The sequence below is a fragment of the Vigna unguiculata genome, chromosome 6 (assembly GCF_037176805.1).
Source record: "Vigna unguiculata cultivar grain cowpea cultivar isolate G323 ecotype 2 chromosome 6, ASM3717680v1, whole genome shotgun sequence".
In the NCBI taxonomy this organism is placed as follows: Eukaryota; Viridiplantae; Streptophyta; class Magnoliopsida; order Fabales; family Fabaceae; genus Vigna; species Vigna unguiculata.
Window position 1 is genome coordinate 18,545,501 of NC_140797.1, and position 21,773 is coordinate 18,567,273.

Genomic DNA, 21,773 nt, shown 5'->3' on the forward strand with positions numbered 1-21,773 from the left:
ATAAAAAAGTGATCAAGATTTTTCATTAATTCTATCATTAACTACACCAAACAACACTACAAAATCCCATATACCTATAGCCAGTAAGCAAGGAAATAGTATGTTGCAAAGCAAATTACAAATTATAAAGTGCAGAGTGAAGGATTGAAAAAATCCTAACATATGTAAGAGATATGTCAAATTAATCTAATTAAGTCTTGGAATATCATAACATATAGTTCAAACTCCATGAAAATTACTATCAAGTGATGATCCTCCGTGTGGTGTTGGCACTTCTTGGCCACTCTTTTCATCCTGTGAAATTAAAATTTAAAATCATCATATCATGCTAGCATATTTAAAAAGAATACACATGATATTAAATTATACATAAACTATAAAGCACTTACAATTACATTAGTCTCATTATCAAACATGACTCCCAACTCATGAGGAATATGCCCTTCCTTCATTTGGATGTATGCAAGCATGACACTTTTTAATGTCTTTAAATTTTCTTCAGAAGTTGCTAACTTTTCCCTCAGACTAATAACTTCCTCTTTCAATTGAGAACTTTCAGCTGAACCAAATTTTGAGAAATTGTGCCCAACATTACTAAATCTAGTCGTGGATTGAAATGCAACACTATGAAGACCTCCTAGTCCTAAACAACGTACACGTCCAGAATGATCCTTTCCCAACACTTTACTAACACAATCATCAGTTGAGATTTCATTAGAATTAACACTTTGACTCATTTCTTGTGTCATTTTCTCCTGTAAATATAAAAGTACACATGAATTTTGATTTCTTCTGCATTTCATTCACAAACTATAATAAAAGACAACTGCCATTATAATCCAACACAGAATATTTTATATAAACCAACTTGTGATCTAACCATTGAATATTTTATCAAAAAAAGAGGTTTATTGCATTCAAATTTATCTAATTCCATATCACAGAATACAATTGAAAAATCAGAATATTGTAGTAGTATATAAAAATCAGAATGAAAACATATTGCAAAATTATACGAATTTATAAATACTTTAACTAAACTTACTGCAATAGACTTTGCCTCTTCATTGACATAAGATCCATTTCTTTTCTTATGAGTCTCAATATACAACTCTCCTCTACCCACAGCACGTCCAAGGTTTACTTCCTAATAAATATGAGCATATAAGAACAATAAAACACTCCATAAATTTTAATTAAACTCAACAATGAACAAATAATTACCATCTCATGTTGTTTTGTAGACAAAAGCTTTGCACTGCCAATATGAGGAATTTTTTGCGCTTTTCTAACTTCAATATTTCTCTTGCTTAATTTTTGAGACAAGAAAGTTATTAATTAAAATAAAAGACAAAAAAATAGTTATTCATAACAATCATTTGTGAAAACTACCTTATACTTTTCACTTAGATGATAATCAACAAATGAAGACCATTGATCTTTTTGAATACCATCAGGGACATTAGCAATTAATTGTTCTCTTGATAATGAACTATCATAAACACGGTTCCACAAATTCATCTTTTCATTTCTATACTTATTTGCCATGCAAAGGGAACAATAACGTTCAGCAGACCTTTCTGATGCCTGGAAATGAAATAAATTCTAAAAAAGAAAAAAGAAGTTAGTATATAAAATTGTAGAAAAAAAGAAGAAATGATGAATCTACAGACATGATAAGCAATGACAACCGAAATAAAAAAAATGTCAATCTACATTCTAATCCGTGCAAATTATTTCAAGGAAAATTGTAATTGGTAAAAAGCATAGAAGAACTAAAATCAATCATAGAAATGCATTAAAGCTAAAAACAAATTCAAGAATAGAAAAGTTAACCACATTATACTCAACATGTACCTTTAAAATGTTAAAACAATCATCCTTGTATGACTTTGGAACCTTTGGCCAACTATCAAAGTTAATGGGAACATTGTTTGAATCTGTAGCAATACGACCACATGCTGAAGAAAGAAGTGAAGCTACTTCTCCATAGGCTCATAACTGTCTATCAAATGGCACAATTATACGTTCACCACGAGGCATCTCAAATACACCTGGCTTCGTCAACTGAATTTTTTTTGTATTTCCCTGCTCATCTATCAAATGGTGACATAATTATTAAGAAATTTTTAAAAAAATTATAAATTCTTATTTATAAGTAGAATAAAACTTAAAATTACCTATAACATGTACAGTCCATACTCTACTCGACTCACGTCCTGCATGTGGTTGATGAGTAGTATCCACTATAGGTGGAACATGTGGATGTGAGGTAGGAGCCATAGAAGGAGGAATATGTGGATGTGGAGTAGGAGCCATAAGAGGAGGAACATGTGGATGGGTCGACATAGAAGGAATATGTGGTTGCTGAGTAGGAGGTATAGGTGGAGCAATATATGGTTGTGGAGGTATAGGACACACAAGAGGAGGAAAAGGTGGTTCTTGAGTAGATGTAGCTTTTTTAAGACGTTTGGTTTTAGGAGCCATGATTATTTAAACTAGAGTACAATTCTAAAGTACTACAAATGAAGATGAACAAGAGAAATTATAATAAAGTAGCAAAGGATTTCTGTCATTTTGTTCAAACAGAGTCAATCAGTATAGCTTGTTTGTAGTTTGGTTAGTTTAACATGATCAGATTAAGCAACAATACACGATTCTATGAAAAAAAATCTATTTTTCAGCATATGCCATGTCGTAATATTCAATCACAACCACCAATAAAAGAAAAAAGGCTCTCTATAAAGTGCCCAACCAACTTAGAAATTCATCAAATATTCATGACAAGTTAAATAAATCACCTTTCAAATTTCAGTAACATCAATAAAAAACAAAAGTAATATATTTCATAGTCACTACTGTATAACGAATACCCTAAACCCTTTCAAATTCCAAAAATTATAGTTGATTAAAATATATAATGAAAAGAAAAAAGAAAGAAAGAAAAGGTACCAATTTAAGAACCTAAACAACAAAAGAAGAGAAATAACTTACCATGATACTTTTACTAATTATTCAAACACACTTGTATCTCCTTGAAGGAAGGTTTCAGCATGATTTGTAATAACAAATTCATTATCTATATCATCCCTTGCCAATGTTATTGCCTCAGTTTCACTTGTAAATAAATTGTTCAAATCTTGCTCATGGTATGACTCACTTTCAAATATAATATCTTCATCAATGTCTCCCATATCATACAAATCCCTTGGCATCATGTGGACTACAACCTCCATCCATTTATTTACCTCATCATGAACATAATACACCATTTGTGCTTGTGAAGCTTCAATATATGGGTCATGCTCTTCAAGTTCACCCGTATGAATAGATTGAGAAAATTTTACCAAAGTGAATTTCCAAGCATCCTTTCTAAATCCTCTAGAACGTGTAGTATCAGCCCATTTGCATCTAAAGAGGACAACTCTAAGAAAACCATAATAGTTAAGATCAATTATTGATGAAGGATTATCTTGTTCCTTTTTAAGAATATTGAATATGGTGTGAGTTGATTAAGAAAGCTAAGTGAAATCCCCACTGGACATTAAGATAGCAAGCTATCTAGATGTGAAGGTTCCTTTCACAAAGCTCAAGAGAAGAAGATGATGGATTGATTCAAAACAAAAAGGAAATGGAAGGCACATAAACCATAGAAAACCAAGAACAATTAAAGGAAGAAGAAAACATAAAATGGAAAGGGAAGAAATGGTAAAAATGTGAGAAGCACGCCACTACAAGGCTAAGCTAGAAGCCATGGCAACCTTGAAGATGAGTGGATGTGTGCCGCCACTTGCTATGCAAGATAAGGCTTAAAAGTATTCACTCCAAAGGGAGGAAACTCTCACAAATGGTTGAGACACAAGAGTGTTTTTACTTCAAAATGTTCAACCCTTCTACATGTCTAGGAACACCCCTTATATATTACAGTTTAGGGGCTTCTAAGCAAATAAAAGATACCTAAGGATGTCTCTACAAAAACCTAACCCTAGCTTCTAAAAACTAGGTCAAATAAGGTTACAAAAATGAGAGGAAAAAGAGCTAACTATGGTGTGTGTGCAAGGCTAATTTCGTTCTAGCACAAAAGGAGACAAAGAATGTGTCTCATATGTCTCCAAAAAGTGGCCAAAGTGTGCTAAAATCAAAGGAGAGCAAAGGTACATAGGTACACTTGCTTTATGCCTTTTTCTTTATGCTTTATGCCTTTGCTTTACTCTCTCCTCCACATCATTTATGCTCCCCAATCACCATGCGCCACCTAGCATTGCTTTCTTACTCCTAATTAACCTACAAAGCAAATAAACTTAGATTAGCATGTTGGCTTAAGTCAAGTCAACTATAGTCAACAAGTCAAACCTAGTCAAAGGTCAACAAGTCAACTAAAGTTGATTCAACTAAGTCAACTTAGGGAATCAAAAATAACAAACACAAATGAAAGAGATGAAGGATTAGTGAACTTCCTTTCTAAACATGCTTAGTCTTCTTAAGCATTTGCCTCCATCCTTGGTTGGGGTCAATCCTTCATCAATTATGTCTTCTAACTTCCCATAGTATGGCAAATTCGTTAGCCTCAAATTTTCATCATTATTGCTTGTAACACATGTTGTGTTTGAAGTTAGAAAAACTCCGTTATTTTGTGTTTGTAAACCTTCATCCCGCCTTACTGTTCTAAACTTGTACCCGTTAATATTATATGCAGAATATCTTTTTGCAATTGGCATTGGGCCTCTTGCTAGATACTTTAATTCATCTAGAATTACATATGTATTGTCTGGATTTGTAACCTATATCAGAAATCATATTAGTAATAAAACTAAATCATAAATTACACTAGTATATATTTAAACTTACCCTTTGATGAAACCAATTTGCAAATTCTTTACTAACTATCTTTTCTAACTCTGCATTTGAAAGTCTTCGATTTCTTGTCTTTCTCTTAGTGAATATTTTGAATTCACTGCCATAAGAGAATATCATGTTAAATTGAATTCATGGAAACTAATCACCACATACAAGATATCTAAATACTTACTCAACATAGGGTTGAACTTTTGAACAATTTAGTAACAAATATCGATGTGCTTGTATTTTCTCTAATGGTGTAAGAGTGAAAATTGATGAACTTCCCACTGATCTGCCTATTTGAGGATAAACAATTTGAAGATGTTCACTTTCATTAGGACAATCATCAACACGTCGACTTCTATTCAACCTTGATTCAACTTCTTCATACAATGAGTAAAAAGTGAGAGTCTCTTCAGCTAAATAACTTTCACTTATATATGCTTCAGGTTGTGCTTTATTTCGTACAAAGGACTTCAAATGTCCTAACATTCTACAAAAAAAAAAACCAATAATTTAACCAATATTTTAATCAAAATAAATATGTTAAACATAACTACATGTATTTACCTTTCAATTGGATACATCCAACGATAGTAGACTGGTCCTCCCAATTTCACTTCTTCTACAAGATGACAAGTTAAATAGACCATCACAGTGACGAATGATGGAGGTAAAAGAATTTCCAAATGGCAAGGAGTAAGCACAATTCGATGTTGTAACTTGTCAAGATCTGAGATATTCAATCTTTTACAACATAACTCCTTGAAAAATAAGGAAAACTCTACCAACACTGCAGTCACATGGTGAGGCAAAACATTTCGAATAGCTATTGGAAGTAAATGTTGCATGAGGATGTGAGAATCATGACTCTTAAGGCCAAATATCCTATAGTTTTCATCATCAACACAACGAGATATGTTACTTGAATAACCATCTGGCATCTTCACATTCTTTAATGTATTGAGAAATGTCTTTCTTTGTTCTCTTGTCATTGTAAATAACAAAGGAATGTATTTTCCATTATCATCCGGCCAAAGGTCTTCTTTTATCCCCATGTCTTTTAGATCTTGACGAGCTTGAAGATGATCTTTTGATTTTTCATCTTTGAGCATTGTATACAACACATTATCACACACATTCTTCTCAATATGCATAACATCAAGGTTATGACGTAAAAGATTGTCCTTCCATTAAGGAAGATTAAAGAATATGCTTTTTCTTCTCCATTGGTTTCCTCTACTACTTGACTCAAGATTACTTATGAGTGCGTATTTTTGCCCTCATTCAGTGTTTAATTCTGGGTATTTAATTGAATTTATGTGCTTAAAGAGTGATTTAATTGATAATTCTGATAATTAGGCTGTTTGAGCTTGTGTGATAAAAATGGCTTAAAAAGTGATTTTTAGCTGCATAAATTATTTTTGAATATTTTAACGTTAATTGATGCAGCTGAAATTAAGATTAAGCTCATTTATGGTGAGAAAATAAATTGATTGAAGTTACAGAACACCGTTAAATAAGGCTGAAATTAGCAAGTTCTAAAAATCACTTCTGCACCCCCTAAATTACATATACACTACCCTTTCCCAAATGGGTTGCAGAATATATACTTCTACACCCCTAACTTTATCTATTTTCACCCCTCTTACCACTTAAACTCCATTCACTAAGATGCTGCCATGTGGCAATCCTCCACTAATTGAGTTGACCAACCAGAAGGCTACCACGTGTCATCCTGTCATTGCACAGTCAAATTGGTCAAACATGGTCAAACAGTCAACTCTGGTCAAATATTCAACTCTGGTAAAAAATTGGTCAAAGGAGAGGGATTTAACTACAAATATTGATATTTTTGGATGTCTATGCAAAATTAGACTACAGAATTGAAAATTTGCTATTTAGAAAATTAATACAAATATTATTTGGTGATAATTTATAAGATATCTTTAAATAATTAATTTATTTAATTATATCATAAATTATTAACCAACTATATTTGTTAAATAGTCTATATCTCTCCAAATATCTTTGAATATTTATCTTTATCTTTATTATAGAAGATATTTGAGAGGTTTTAGCAACCGAAAAGCCTAGTCCAGTTCCTATATAAAGAGACCAAGGGAGAAGCAGAAAAACAAGTTCGACACTTCGGAATTTAGGAACCCTTAGGGGGACCTAATTTCTTTCTCTCTTTTCTTCTCTCTATTCTTCTTTTTATTTTGTATTCCATGGATTGCTAAACTTTTTGGGTTGATTCCATTGTAATTTCATTATGGATTCTGAGGTTAGAATGAATTAATTTCTTTGTTCTTTTTATTATTGTTGAAGTTTTAATTCATCTATGTCTTTTTTCTTTGAATCACGTAAAAAGTAATGATTTTAAATCTATATGCATGTTGATCATATGAGTTCAAGGGTTTTTAAATTTAATTTAGACTTTACTTTGATTTTATTTAGAAACTTTCATATGATTAAATGAGTTTTTACCAATAATTGAGACTTTACTTTGGTTAAAGGTATTTACTCTAACTACAATTAATTGGGACTTTACTTTGATTAATTAAGCTTTTTATTTGGTGAGGAGATAAAAGACTAGATATGATTAGGCATAGTAAATTAGATTGAGACTGTACTTTGGTTGAACTTACTGTGGATAATCTAAAAGTTCTCACTTTTAATTGAGACTGTACTTTGGTTAAAAGTGAGAACGCCAACAAATTAATTGAGACTTTACATTGATTAATTTGTAAATCTATAACAATAATTAATTGAGCAATAATCTTTAGATAACCGATGATGAATCTATTTTGAAAAAGCAATGGAATCAATCTATTTTCTTTACTATTATTTTTCTTTTTTTTTATCTTTTAAATTTTATTTCTATCTTTGTTTATCTTAATCCCCTATATTTTTTATTTTATTTGACTAACTCATTTGTATAGTTTTATAAGAACTAATTTGTTAAAAATCAATTCCGTGTTCGTTGGGAGACGACTTAGGGTTACTTTACCCTTTCTATTTTCTTGACTACTTTCTTAACAATACTGAAGTTGTTATAGATAAGTAGTATTAATTTGATCGTGTCAACGACAGTGTTATCAAATTTGGCACCGTTGCCGGGGAACAAGGTTAGAATTTTTATCATTTTAGTTCTTATTTTTACTTTTATTCTTTTGATTTTATTTTTGATTTTTACTTTTACTTTTATTTTTGTTTTATTTTTTTTTATCACTAACATTTTCTTTTCTCAATTTTTGTTCTAACATATATTTTCTTTAGTTACTTTATTTTTTTTTTGTAAGCATAATTTTTGTTTGAGGAATTCTGTTGGGAAATTTGTGAAACTAGTTGGGAAAAACTTTGGCTAAGGAAAGATAAGGTACTTAAGTTGTCCAATGAGATGCACCTCTCTTTCCTGGAAGTCTACTCAACAAGCTTTCAACTTATTTCTTTTCAGAAAACCTCTTTAAAAAATGCAAAATAATTTTTCATATGAAAATAATCAACAGTGTGATTTTCAAGTGAACTATGATTACTATCCACAGCAACCACGTGATTTTCAGCAACAAATTGTCACACCTACTTCTACACCTGATATAAGTGGGTTAACTTTACAACAATTTAATGATCTATATCCTAGATCATCTTTTTTGGGATATGAGCAACAACCATATTCTGAGTGTCCACCTCAGCAACCGTATGTTCCAAATAGTTTTCAGCAACAATATGTACCACCACAGCAAGTTGAAGCAACCAATGGACCATCCTACAGGGAAGTTATGATATTAATGGGTGAAGTTATAGAGAAATTAGAGTCCATGGATGAAAGGTTGCGAGTTGATCAAAGATGCAGAAATATTGAGCAAGAGTGGTATGAAAATAAGCAAATATTGTCTGATATGTTGAGGGATGCAAGTATGAACAACTTCATAGAATTACTTGTAACTATTAATACCACCCCTCAACCCCATCAAAGATTTCCTGAAAATCCAGATTTTAATGCACTTCGTCATGAAATCAAAGATGTGCTTCTGAAGTTGCCCATCAGAGCTGAACAAATGTTTGGAGATTTGAGTCAGCTAATGAATGATGCAGTGAGAAAGGTCACTTTGGAAGATATGATGAAAATGATGACTGAAATGATGAAGATGAATCAGACAGATCAGAAAAAGATGATGAATGCTGCCACACAAAGCTTGCAGAGTCAGTCTAAAACATCAATAGCGGAATCACATCACATTGATATATCTATTGATGGATATAATGATTGTCATAATAATATGTGTACTGATGGACATATTAAGGATGTTGCTGAAGTAGATGAAGAAATTGAAGGTTTTCACACAAACATATCTACTGATGGATATGTTGATGATGCTCAATGTGAATATAAAGTTGTACCCGTTGATGAGGATATGAGTACAAATGATCATTTTCAAGAGCAAAGTTGTGAGAACAATACAATAGAGGAACCAAGTGTAGTTGAAGAGCCAACAGTATTCGAAGATGCAGCTGAAGCATCTACTATTGCAACTGACTTAGTTAATGATGAAGCAGCAAATTCAACTACTTCAAGTGCAGATTTTTGCTCACAAGGTGAGATTATGAGGATTACTGATGATCCTGTTAACAATCTGAATGCACTTGATGATGCTCAAGTTGAGTTGAAGCCACACAATTCACACATCAAATTTGTTGATGTGAATGATGCAAATAAGTTTTCAATGGTTATCTTTGTTGACATGGCTGCAGAAAAAGAAGAAAGGTTGCTGCAACAAGAAAACAGGTTAGATTCAAATTCTTTTGAAAGCATTGTTGATAAAAAATTTAAATTGCATGCATATTTGTTTTTTGTTTTTGATTTTAATAAAAAATATAAAAAAATTTCAAAAATATGTTTTTTGTTTTTAGTTTTCATAAACTTCAAAAAGTAAAAATTAAAAAAATGGTACAAGCTGACTTGTACTTTATAAAATTAAAGAAAATAAATTTTGACATATGGCCAGATTGAGCCAGAAATCAATTTTTTTTTTCGTTTCCTCCCCAAAATAAGTCCATCAAGGACATTTTTTTCTGAAATAAGTGTGGGTGAGACAAACTATAGGTAGGATTTTCCTTTTTATGTTTTTTGTTTTTTTGTTTTTTTGTTTTTTGTTTTTTGTTTTTTGTGTTTTTTTCATTTAAAAAAATTATGATTTCTTTTTGAGAAAATTGTGAAAGTATTAACTTTTTACTAAGTGAAACTTTTAAACAATATGTCTCATAAGAAATCCACCAAAAATATTTCCCTGCTTTCAATAAAACATATTGACATTGGATTTTGGGATTTTATTCAATAATTGGGATGATCATAATTCTAGAAAAATAAAAGTCATGTTGATATGAGTGGATTGTTTCTATTATTTGCTAAATGAGTAAATTTGAGAATTTATTGATTAAATCTTTTGTGAAAGATTTTAACCTTGTGAGTCTTGAGCCTTAGTGCAAAGGATGGACCGTCATGTGCCAATCCTATTTTTTTTCTTGAGTGACTTGCTCATGTTTGTTTATACTTAAATGTTTAGCTTGACTCTTTTGTTTTGCATCTTAGGTGAATATGCATGATTTAATTTGATTGAGGCATTTCTTGTTTTTAGCTACTTGGCCAAATAAGCCCACCTTGATATTAATCCATTGGTAGCCCCTTTAAGCTTTTAAACCTCTTTTTCTTGTTTTAAGCCTATTGCATAACCTTGAAAAGAAAAAGTGTGTGGAATAAAGTGTGTGGGTGAGTACCTCACCCATAAATTAATAAAAATGGCAAAAGGAAAAATTGTTGATGAAAAAGTGTTGAAATAATTGCTTTCTAAAAAAGGGAGAGAGTAACAAAGCAATAAATGAAAAAAAGAGTTGTTTTTGAAATTATGCTCCATTATTCTTCCTACATTACTATTTCAAAAACCCAAAAATCCTAAAATTTTTTCTACCTTTGCCTTGGCCCCATTATAACATATGAAAAGTCCTCATGATCTTTGAATGCATATTTTCTGAAAGTTTGTGAATATTAGAGTCTTGTTAAGTTTTATGAGTGTTTACTTACATGAGTATTTTGAGTGAAAACACAAGCCAAACACTTGAGCGAATTTCGGTGAGAAAATACACATTTAACTTGAGTGCTTTCTTTCATAATTGAATGTCTTGTGAATTCAATTAACTCATGTGTGAAAAATAGAATCTTTCTGTTTGTTTATGCGTGGTAATTTGATTTCTAGAATATTGATTTGTCTCAAGTAAGGTTCATTCCTTTGATCCAATGTTGATGTGAAATGAAATACCTCAGAACAAGGTTTGAAATTACTCAATTTTGCCCAAGAGTGCAAAAGGATAAGTGTGTGAGTATGATGAAATGTGATTTTTAGCTGCATAAATTATTTTTGAATATTTTAACGTTTGTTGATGCAGCTGAAATTAAGATTAAGCTCATTTAAGGTGAGAAAATAAATTGATTTAAGTTACAGAACACCGTTAAATAAGGCTAAAATTAGGAAGTTCTAAAAATCACTTATGCACCCCTTAAATTACATATACACTCCCTTTTTCCAAATGGGTTGCAGAATATCTACTTCTACACCCCTAACTTTATCTATTTTCACCCCTCCTACCACTTAAACTCCATTCACTGAGATGCTGCCATGTGGCAATCCTCCACTAATTGAGTTGACCAACCAGAAGGCTGCCACGTGTCATCATGTCATTGCACAGTCAAACTAGTCAAACCTGGTCAAACAGTCAACTCTGGTCAAATATTCAACTCTGGTCAAAAACTGGTCAAAGGAGAGGGATTTAACTGCAAATATTGATATTTTTGGATGTCTATGCAAAATTGGACTATAGAATTGAAAATTGGCTATTTAGAAAATTAATACAAATATTATTTGGTGATAATTTATAAGATATCTTTAAATAATTTATTTATTTAATTATATCATAAATTATTAACCAACTATATTTGTTAAATAGTCTATATCTCTCCAAATATCTTTGAATATTTATCTTTATCTTTATTTTAGAAGATATTTGAGAGGTTTTAGCAACCGAAAAGCCCAGTCCAATTCCTATATATATAAAGAGACCAAGGGAGAAGCAGAAAAACAAGCTCGACACTTCAGAATTTAGGAACACTTAAGGGGACCTAATTTCTTTCTCTCTTTTCTTCTCTCTATTCTTCTTTTTATTTTGTATTCCATGGATTGCTAAACTTTTTGGGTTGATTCCATTGTAATTTCATTATGGATTCTGAGGTTAGAATGAATTAATTTCTTTGTTCTTTTTATTATTGTTGAGGTTTTAATTCATCTTTGTCTTTTATCTTTGAATCACGTAAAAAGTAATGATTTTAAATCTATATGCATGTTGATCATATGAGTTCAAGGGTTTTTAAATTTAATTTAGACTTTACTTTGATTTTATTTAGAAACTTTCGTATGATTAAATGAGTTTTAGCAACAATTGAGACTTTACTTTGGGTAAAGGTATTTACTCTAACTACAATTAATTGAGACTTTACTTTGATTTTGTTTAGAAACTTTCATATGATTAAATGAGTTTTTACCAATAATTGAGACTTTATTTTGGGTAAAGGTATTTACTCTAACTACAATTAATTGAGACTTTACTTTGATTACGCATAGTAAATTTGATTAAGACTGTACTTTGGTTGAATTTAATGTGGATAATCTAAAAGTTCTCACTTTTAATTGAGACTGTACTTTGGTTAAAAGTGAGAACGCCAACAAATTAATTGAGAATTTACATTGATTAATTTGTAAATCTATAACAATAATTAATTGAGCAATAATCTTTAGATAACCGATGATGAATCTATATTGAAAAAGCAATGGAATCAATCTATTTTCTTTAGTATTGTTTTTATTTTTATTTTTTATCTTTTAAATTTTATTTCTATCTTTGTTTATCTTAATCCCCTATATTTTTTATTTTATTTAACTAACTCATTTGTATAGTTTTATAAGAACTAATTTGTTAAAAATCAATTCCGTGTTCGTTGGGAGACGACTTAAGGTTACTTTACCCTTTCTATTTTCTTGACTACTTTCTTAACAATACTGAAGTTGTTATAGATAAGTAGTATTAATTTGATCGTGTCAACGACAGCGTCATCAATTACTATCAAATGTTATGGCATCAAGTTGTTTCAAAATTTCTAACCCAGATAATAATTTTGTAGCACCTCTTTCTTCAATTGTGCCATCAAATTGCTTTTTCATCAATCTAAATTTATGGCTTCTCTCTAAAAAGCGTCGATGACCCATGAAACACCACTTGTTACTACGTCTTAATTGACAAGGAAAAACGTCATAATTGCAAGTTGGACAAGCATAACCAGTATAAGTATTCCACCCAGATAGAGTACAAAGTCCAGGAAAGTCACTAACTGTCCACATGAGAGACGCTCGCATTACAAACACTTCGTTTGAAAAAGAATCATATGTTTCAACTCCTTTTGTCCATAGCTCATTCAATTCTTTCACTAAAGGTTGTAAGTACACATCTATCTTGTTTCCTGGCATTTTTTTTCCTGGAATTATCATAGAAAGAATAAGAGATGATTGTTTCATGCACTCCCAAGGAGGTCTGTTGTATGGAATTAAAATCACTGGCCATATACTATGACTATTATTCATGGTTCGATAAGGATTGAAGCCATCTGTTGCAAGCCCAAGGCGAACATTTCTAGGTTCTAGAGCAAACTCAGGGTGAAGTTGATCAAAACACTTTCATGCTTTACCATCTCTTGGATGTCTCAACAATCCATCTGGGTTATTGTTTAAAATATGCCATCTCATGGACTTTGCTATTTTTGGAGACATGAATAATCTTTGTAACCTTGGTTTCAAGGGAAAGTAACGTAATACCTTTACTGGTTGTTTCTTTTTTCCACTTGTACCTATTTTCTTCCATCTAGATTTCTTACAATATTTGCAATTCTCCAATTTTTCATCTTCTCCCTAGTACAACATGCAGGTTTTTGGGCAAACATCTATCTTGGTATAATTAAGACCAAGCTTTTGTATCACCTTCTTTGCTTCATAAAATGAACTAGGAAATTTTGCATACTCAAATGCGTCTGTCAATAACTCAAAAATCATCGTCATAGCCTTATTAGTCATACCACACAAACATTTTATATGATACAACCTTAATAGAAAAGACAACTTTGAATACTTTTGACATCCTTCATACAACTCTTGGTTACAATCTATGAGCAACTCAATATATTCTTCATTTGGCATGGTTTCTACAAATTCATTTTTATTCATCCCAAATACATCATTTATCATATCTATCACTGGATTTTCATTTTGTGATGGCACATTTACTACATTTGTGTCTCTTGATTGCATTGTGTCATGTTTCTCCATGCCAAATCCAAACTTTGTAATTTTTTGGAAACTGCTTACAAATTAAGTGGTCAAACAGAACGTCTCTGGTTTCCCATTTATTATAGTGACATCTAGGACAAGGACACCTTATTGTACCATTGACAGATCGACATTCAAATACAAAGTCTAGAACTTATTTAACCGATCTAGATATTCAGTTGTATTTCGTGGCATATCAATCCATGACTTATCCATTAGTAAACTTGTCTAGCTGAGTTCAAGGAGAAAAAAACTAGTTGTAAATAATTGGATATAAATGAGGGATTCAATGAGATTAGAAGTTGTAAACACTAAAATAGAAAACATAAGTGTCCAAACATAATACTTCATAGAACTTGTAGAAAAGAGGTATCTCCAAAATTTGTTACGATTTTATAAGTGTGTTATCAAGGATATGTTGAACTTAATTTTAGAATAGCTTAAGACTTTTTATTTTCTGTGTCTGCGTAAATCATAAATCCTCAACATGTTTTCTTTTTAAATTTAAGCATATGAATATTTGTTTTAAAATTTAGTCACCGGATTTAGAGTTACATCCCATGCTATTCAAACATCGATTGCAAGTGATTCATCCAACTAGACATATATGTGAAGCAGTGATCTTTATAGACAAATGCATTTAATTAGCTTTCTTTTCATTTTTAAAAGCTTCATATAAATTCATCTTTTCTATACCATTTGTTTGTAAAAAGATAGTCATACCGTGATAAATTCTTAGCTGTATCGAGCCTAGAAGAGGTAGGGATCTTAAATTAAACCGTTTCAGCAAGTTATATTGATTATGAGGATAAGAATATATATATATATATATATATATATATATTATTTTTATATCATTTTAATACATAATTTTTTACACTGTTTATTTTAAATTTTGAAAATATATTTAAATAATTGTTATTTGATATTTTTATTTGATATTTATATAATTATAATTAATCACGACTAGTTAAATATATGAAAAGAATAATTTTTTACTTCAAAAACATGTCCCATTCCCTTCCAATCCCTACTTTCACGAGTATAAAATCTTCTTTGAAAATATGTTTTAAAGTAATTTACCTGAACATTAGACATGTTAATGTCATGTTTTATTTATAAATTATTTTTATTTTCAATGTATACATGTATTTCTTCAAAATCACATTACAGAAGAACTTTATAAGTAAACACTTGAACTCATAATGGACACATAAACTTACCTCACTCGTTTTTCTCCTGTGCTAGATCCACCAACCATAGAAAGTCATTCTGCGTAATGAATTGTTGCCTCAATATCCTGGACAAAATGAACAGCATTGGGCTCAAGTGTAAAGGGGAATTTTATATTTGAAAGGTTTGAATTTGTAGATGGAAGAGTAAAGGAGAGAATGAGGTTGTGAAGTGTCATTTGTCAAATCGTCTTTCACAACCAATGAATAGATTAATTATAGGACGAAATGTCTGTGTAGTTGTTTTCAGTGGTAGAACCTACAAACAATCCTAATGCATATTCACACACATGCTAGGTACCTACAATTACAATTCCAATCTTTATAGACACTCTTAAACTTCAACAATATATAGCAATTAGCTTTACAAAATACTATCACTACACTTTGCATACATCGAAGCACCCTAAATAAAGTAAACAAACTTGCAAAAGTGGGGAACATGTATCAATCTCAATTCCCACAATAAATACACCAAATAAAAATAGAAACACACACATCATCATCCCCATGTGACCTCTCTCTGCTGCATGCATATACATCTTTAAACTTTAATTCAAACATAAGATTCAGCCAGATATCAAGCCTTGCCAAAACCAAAATGCTGCATTAATTAACCATAATTTCTATTCCAAGTAAACACTCATTTTATTCGCATACTTGCAAACTGACTCAGTAACACCACTTCCTTTATCAGCAATAAGTTGTTTGACTATGTTTTTTTTTTTTTGTGTTCAAATAACAAAACTCGAATGCTTAAATATTTTGGTCACAGACCAAACCAACCTCTGCAAGAAACACAATATAAACTTATCCATGTAATTAACTTTACTTACCATTGCCAATGTAACCTTTTAGAATTGAATTATGTAATGTTATTTAATCAACAACTGCGATTAGTTTATTAACTTTTACGGTAGTAATGAATGATTATAAACTTTTATTCATTTGTATGTGAATATAATTTTCCTGAAGTAAATTTTGAGTTGGAAATGTTTATTGTTCTAACTTTTAAACAAGAGTTAGACTTCTGCATAAGAAAAGTGGTCCTGAGTATATTTAGCATAAGTGTACATGTACAATTATAATAAGCTTGTGCTTGATTTACGTTGCTATGGAAAACTTACTTTTCTTGATTAATCTGTCTTTTGTGCGAATGTTGAATGTTATGAAGGAAAATATGTGTATATATATATATATATATATATATATATATATATATATATATATATATATATATATATATATATATATATATATACAAATGAGAACTAATAAGTAGCAACTTTTTCAATTAAATACTATATATCACACACTTCAATTCAAAAAATTTTATCTACAAAAAGTAAAAAAGCTAACGTGTCACACTCTCATCATTTTGACACTTCGAAAAAAAAATTAAAAAAAAAATTCTCTCTCTTTCCACTTTCTCCACGTATCCCACCGCTTATTTTTCCTCTCTTTCCACTTTCAAAATTCAAATTCAATTCTCTCTCTTAAAATTTTTCTCTCTCTTTTTTACTTTTCGTCTCTCATTCTCACTTTCACAGCTTCAAACGCTTCATCTTCTCACTCTTCCTCAGTCTTCTCACCTTCCTCCTTCTCACTTCCTTCTCTCTCTTTCTCTGTCTCTGTTTCTCCGCGTTCATCATGGTTTCTCTGCCTTTCTTAGCTTCTTCTCTAACATCTTCTTCTGTTCATCTTCTTCTTTTCATCGAGTTGTTTTTAAATCGCAAAAAAACGACTATGGAGATGGTTTACATTTTGTGAGATCTAACTTTTTCATGCCTTTTTTTACAGGTTTTAACCCAGAAGTCGAATTTATTTTGAGTTTTCTCAACCGAACAACTCATCTTCTTCTTATATTTTCTAATATCTAACTTTTTGATGCGTTTTTTTACAGGTTTAAAACAAGAAGTCGATTTTATTTAGAGTTTTCTCAACCGAACAACTCATTTCTTCTTATTTTTTGTCAGATCTATCTTTTTCATTCGTTTTTTCAGAGGTTTAAACCCAAAAGTCGTATTTATTTTGATTTTTCTCAAGCAAGCATCTCATTTTCTTCTTATATTTTGTCAGATCTAACTTTTTCATGCGTTTTTTTACAGGTAAGAACCCAAAAGTCGATTTTATTTTGAGTTTCTCAAGCGAACAACTCATTTTCTTCTTATATTTTGTCAGATCTAACTTTTTCATGCGCTTTTTAACAGGTAAGAACACAGAAGTTGATTTTATTTTGAGTTTTCTAAGCGAACAACTCATTTTCTTCTTATTTTTTGTCAGATCTATCTTTTTCATGCGTTTTTTACAAGTTTAAACCCAGAAGTCGTTTTTATTTTGAGTTTTCTCAAGCGAACATCTATTTTTCTTCTTATATTTTGTCAGATATAACTTTTTCATGTGTTTTTTTACAGGTTTAAACCCAGAAGTCGATTTTATTTTGAGTTTTCTCAACCGAACAACTCATTTTCTTCTTATATTTTGTCAGATCTAACTATTTGTTTCATTTTTGTACAGGACTAATATGGTTCACTGCGACATATGGTTTTATTACGCAGATTTCATTTTCATTTTGACCTTTCTCAAGCGAACAACTAATATTCTTCTTTTATTTTCTCAAACCTAACTATTTTTTTCCGATGATGGTATTTTCTAGGGTTGCTACATGTCTAATATGGTTCATTGTGACATTTTTAACATTAGGTTTATAAAACTTTTTATCTAACTCTTTTTGGCGTTTATGTACTTTGATCTAACTGTTTCTTATATTTTTCTTCTGTTTACAGGCTTCAAATCAAGATTTCAAACTGATTCAAGAGTCTTTTTCGCTGTACAACTTAACTGGGAAGTAATTTCTATCAAAATCTACCTTTTTATTTACCAATTTATCTGTATTTTTCCACCTTTTACAAGCAACTCGTTCATCTTCTTCATTTTTCTACCTTCAACTCTCTTGGTGTCATTTTTTTTTCGTTCATGATATTTTTTTAATAATGCATTCTATTAGCAGATCTCTTTATTGTTACCCGATTTACGTTTTTATTTGGACATTTTTCAAAGAGTTCATCATACACTATATTTTTTCAAAGTTCTACACCAAACAGAGTTAATCTGACTATTTTTTCCGTTTATCTACCTTGATCTAACTGTTTTTCTTCTGGATATAGGCTTCAAATCAAGATTTCAAAGTCATGCACGAGTCTTTTTCGCTGTACAACTTAACTGGTAAGGAATTTGTATCAAAATACTTTTTTCTTTACCAATTTATCTGTATTTTTTCACCTTTTACAAGCAAACCCTTCATCTTCTTCATTTTTCTACCTTAAACTCTGTTTGTGTCATTTTTTTTCGTTAATGGTATTTTTTTAATAATGCACTGTATCACCAAATCTCTTTATTTTTACCCAATTTTTGTTTTTATTCCAACATTTTTCAAAGAGTTCTTCACATTTTTCCAATCACCGTTTACTCCATCAAAACCATTTCGTTTACAAAACGTTTTGTATTCCAACCCCTTCAAATACGGCTTGAAATTTTTTTCCAAATCAACCTGTCAATCAGTATTCAAACGCATTAAATTTCGCACTGCTCGAGATAATGATGAATAAACTGCTCCATCATCTGCCACACGTTATAATTATTAAACTTTATTCTATTACAATATTAAATACCTGTTCCTGAAAAAAATCAACATTAGTAAATTACATTAAATAATTCTTCTTATACTTTTACGACGCTTCATAATTCTTTTTTTTAACGTATTATTTTTTAATTCGTATTTATTAACCTGTACTTTTACCAGTTCAGATTGTCCAGTATGTATGGATACTTCCAACAGCTATGACTTCTCCTATTCTTTTTATATACATTCCCTATGTTTACCAATTCAAAGTCAGACATCTGATTTTTCTACTGTTACCCATTTTCTTCTCTTACAATTTTACTTCATCACCAACCTATTCTCCTGCAATGGAATCCATGCCCACACCACAATCCATACTTTCTTCATAAATGGTTGGCAGATTCATTTCTATGTTTTTGAAAGACCAGGTATATTTTTTTATTCAAACTCATTTATTTTTGTTATTTATATTTATTTATTTCTTTATTCTTAACTTGCTAATATTTTAAGGACTTTGGACACGTCGACCGAGTGTTCATAATACGTTATTGGAAGGACCTTGCTACTAAATGGATTGTTGTTGATTACCAAAGTAATGTTCACCATGTTACTTACAACATGGATATTCACACTCCAATGATTACCCAAGGCTAGAACCAAGTAAGATCTTTCTATGGAGATCATCAACTCTTTGCAGAGGATCACCCTGAATTGTTTTTTAAAGTTGAAAGTGAAAGAACAAGCAGAGATATCAAAGTTCTTTATCTATTTTTTTGGTATTAAAGTTGAAAATTTTATATGTAATTTTGTTTGAACTTCTTTTATATATATATATATATATATATATATATATATATATATATCAATATATAAGAAGATTTCAATTGGACTCTTATTTTGTATGCAGTTATTATATATCTCAATATAAAAGTTATATTTTATTCTCTTTTATTATATGTATTTTCCTTTTGTATTAGATTTTGTTCGACTTCATTTTAGTCAATATAAATCATTTTTAATTAGAAATTGAATTAATTAACAATTATTACCATTCCATATAAATGTTAATTAACATTTATCACATTTTTAATTCACTTTCACCTTTTTGAGGGAGCTTCTAAGTAGGTGGTCATGCCTTCATCACTGTGAAGCTTGTCCTGTTCACTTTAAGGGGATTAAAGGTGAAAGCGAGTGAATTTAGAGTAAAGTTTGTTGAAGTTTGTGAGTGATTTGATGGATGTGATAGATTAAAAATTATATTTAAATCATAAAGAAACAAGATTACCAAATTGTATTTTATTTTAAAAGTAATTTAAAATTATCATTATATAATTTTGATTTATCGGAGAAAAAATATGAAAATATATAAATAAAAGTAACATATTTTAATAAAAAAATAATTAAAAGATAATTTAATAAAAATATTTATAATTAAAAATTACTTTTTAAACCTTATTTTATTACAATTTTCAAATTTTCGTTATTAATTATTTCTGTAAAAATAATTATTAAAGTCATATTTTTACATCATTTTCATAATTAAGCTGAAAAATAAATTGCGGACATAATTGTAATCTTGATATCACCCTCAAACAAAGACATAACAGAGATGATTTAAAAATAAAAGAATTTCCTTCTCTCTCCCTCAAGGTTGATCGGATAGAGAGGGAGAGGATGACATCAAGTGGATTAGAATGTGAAGTTTGTGTTGTTCACTTTAAGTGGATTAAAGGTAAAAGTGGGTGGATTAAGAGTAAAGTTTGCTAAAATTTATGAGTGATTTGATGGATGTGAGATTAAAAATTATATTAAAATCAAAGAAAAACAAGATTACCAAATTGTACTTTATTTTAAAAATTATCATTATATAAGTTTGATTTATCATAGAAAAAATATGAAAATGCATAAATGAAAGTAACATACTTTAATAAAAAAATATTTAAAAGATAATGTAATAAAAATTTTATAATTAAAAATTACTTTTTAAGCCAATTAAAGGGTTAAAGTGAGTGGATTTAGAGTAAAGTTTTAAAGTTTTTGAGTGAGTTCATGGATGTAATAGATTAAAAATTATATTTAAATCATAAAAAAAACAAGATTACGAAATTGTACTTTATTTTAAAAATAACTAAAAATTATCATTATATAATTTGATTTATCATAGAAAAAATATTAAAATGTATAAATGAAAGTAACATATTTTAATGAAAAAATATTTAAAACATAATGTAATAAAAAAATTATAATTAAAATTTACTTTTTAAACCTTATTTTATAATAATTTTAAAATTTGTTATTAATTATTTTTGTAACAAGAATTTGAAAAGTCATATTTTTACATCATTTTCATAATTAAGCTGAAAAATAAATTGCGGACATAATTGTAATCTCTATATCACCCTCAAAACATGAAATAACATAGATGATTTAAAAATAGAAGAACTTCCCTCTTTGCTTCCCCTCTTTCTCCTTCAAGGTTGATTGGAGGGTGAGGGAGATGATCAATTCAGGTGGATTAGAGTTTGAAGTTTGTGTTATTCACTTTAAGTAGATTAAAGGTGTAAGAGAGTGTTTTTAGAGTTTTGTTTATTAAAGTTTGTGAGTGATTTGATGGATGTGATAGGTTAAAAGTTATATTTAAATCAAGGAAAAAAA

General features: G+C 29.9%; 2 protein-coding genes across 2 annotated transcripts; both read right to left on the reverse strand.

Annotated features, from left to right (window-relative positions):
• Positions 1–219: 219 nt before the first annotated feature.
• Positions 220–2,214, reverse strand: LOC114172222 (uncharacterized). The gene is made up of 7 exons (XM_085674366.1): positions 2,181–2,214; positions 1,858–2,096; positions 1,397–1,605; positions 1,225–1,321; positions 1,046–1,147; positions 390–755; positions 220–294 (listed from the first exon to the last, which is right to left on the reverse strand). The coding sequence occupies exons 3-7, from the start codon at positions 1,546–1,548 to the stop codon at positions 220–222; spliced, it is 792 nt and encodes a 263-aa protein (XP_085530492.1). The 5' UTR covers positions 1,549–1,605; positions 1,858–2,096; positions 2,181–2,214.
• A 797-nt stretch (positions 2,215–3,011) lies between these two features.
• LOC146885619 (uncharacterized) lies at positions 3,012–6,011 on the reverse strand. The gene is made up of 5 exons (XM_085675013.1): positions 5,410–6,011; positions 5,030–5,332; positions 4,845–4,954; positions 4,530–4,768; positions 3,012–3,458 (listed from the first exon to the last, which is right to left on the reverse strand). Exons 1-5 carry the CDS (start codon positions 5,994–5,996, stop codon positions 3,012–3,014), a joined length of 1,686 nt encoding a protein of 561 aa, XP_085531139.1. The 5' UTR covers positions 5,997–6,011.
• Between the last annotated feature and the right edge of the window lie 15,762 nt (positions 6,012–21,773).

Excerpts from the sequence above, each read along its gene's own strand:
- LOC146885619 (XM_085675013.1), bottom strand. The coding sequence starts at position 5,996 with ATGCATATTGAGAAGAATGTGTGTGATAATGTGTTGTATACAATGCTC. Across the intron at positions 4,955-5,029 it reads AAAGTTCAACCCTATGTTGA|TGAATTCAAAATATTCACTA; the intron begins GTAAGTATTTAG and ends CTCTTATGGCAG. Across the intron at positions 3,459-4,529 it reads ACTATGGGAAGTTAGAAGAC|ATAATTGATCTTAACTATTA; the intron begins ATAATTGATGAA and ends AATCCTTCATCA.
- LOC114172222 (XM_085674366.1), bottom strand. The coding sequence starts at position 1,548 with ATGGCAAATAAGTATAGAAATGAAAAGATGAATTTGTGGAACCGTGTT. Across the intron at positions 1,322-1,396 it reads TATCATCTAAGTGAAAAGTA|TCAAAAATTAAGCAAGAGAA; the intron begins TAAGGTAGTTTT and ends AACTTTCTTGTC. Across the intron at positions 756-1,045 it reads AAGAGGCAAAGTCTATTGCA|GAGAAAATGACACAAGAAAT; the intron begins GTAAGTTTAGTT and ends TTATATTTACAG.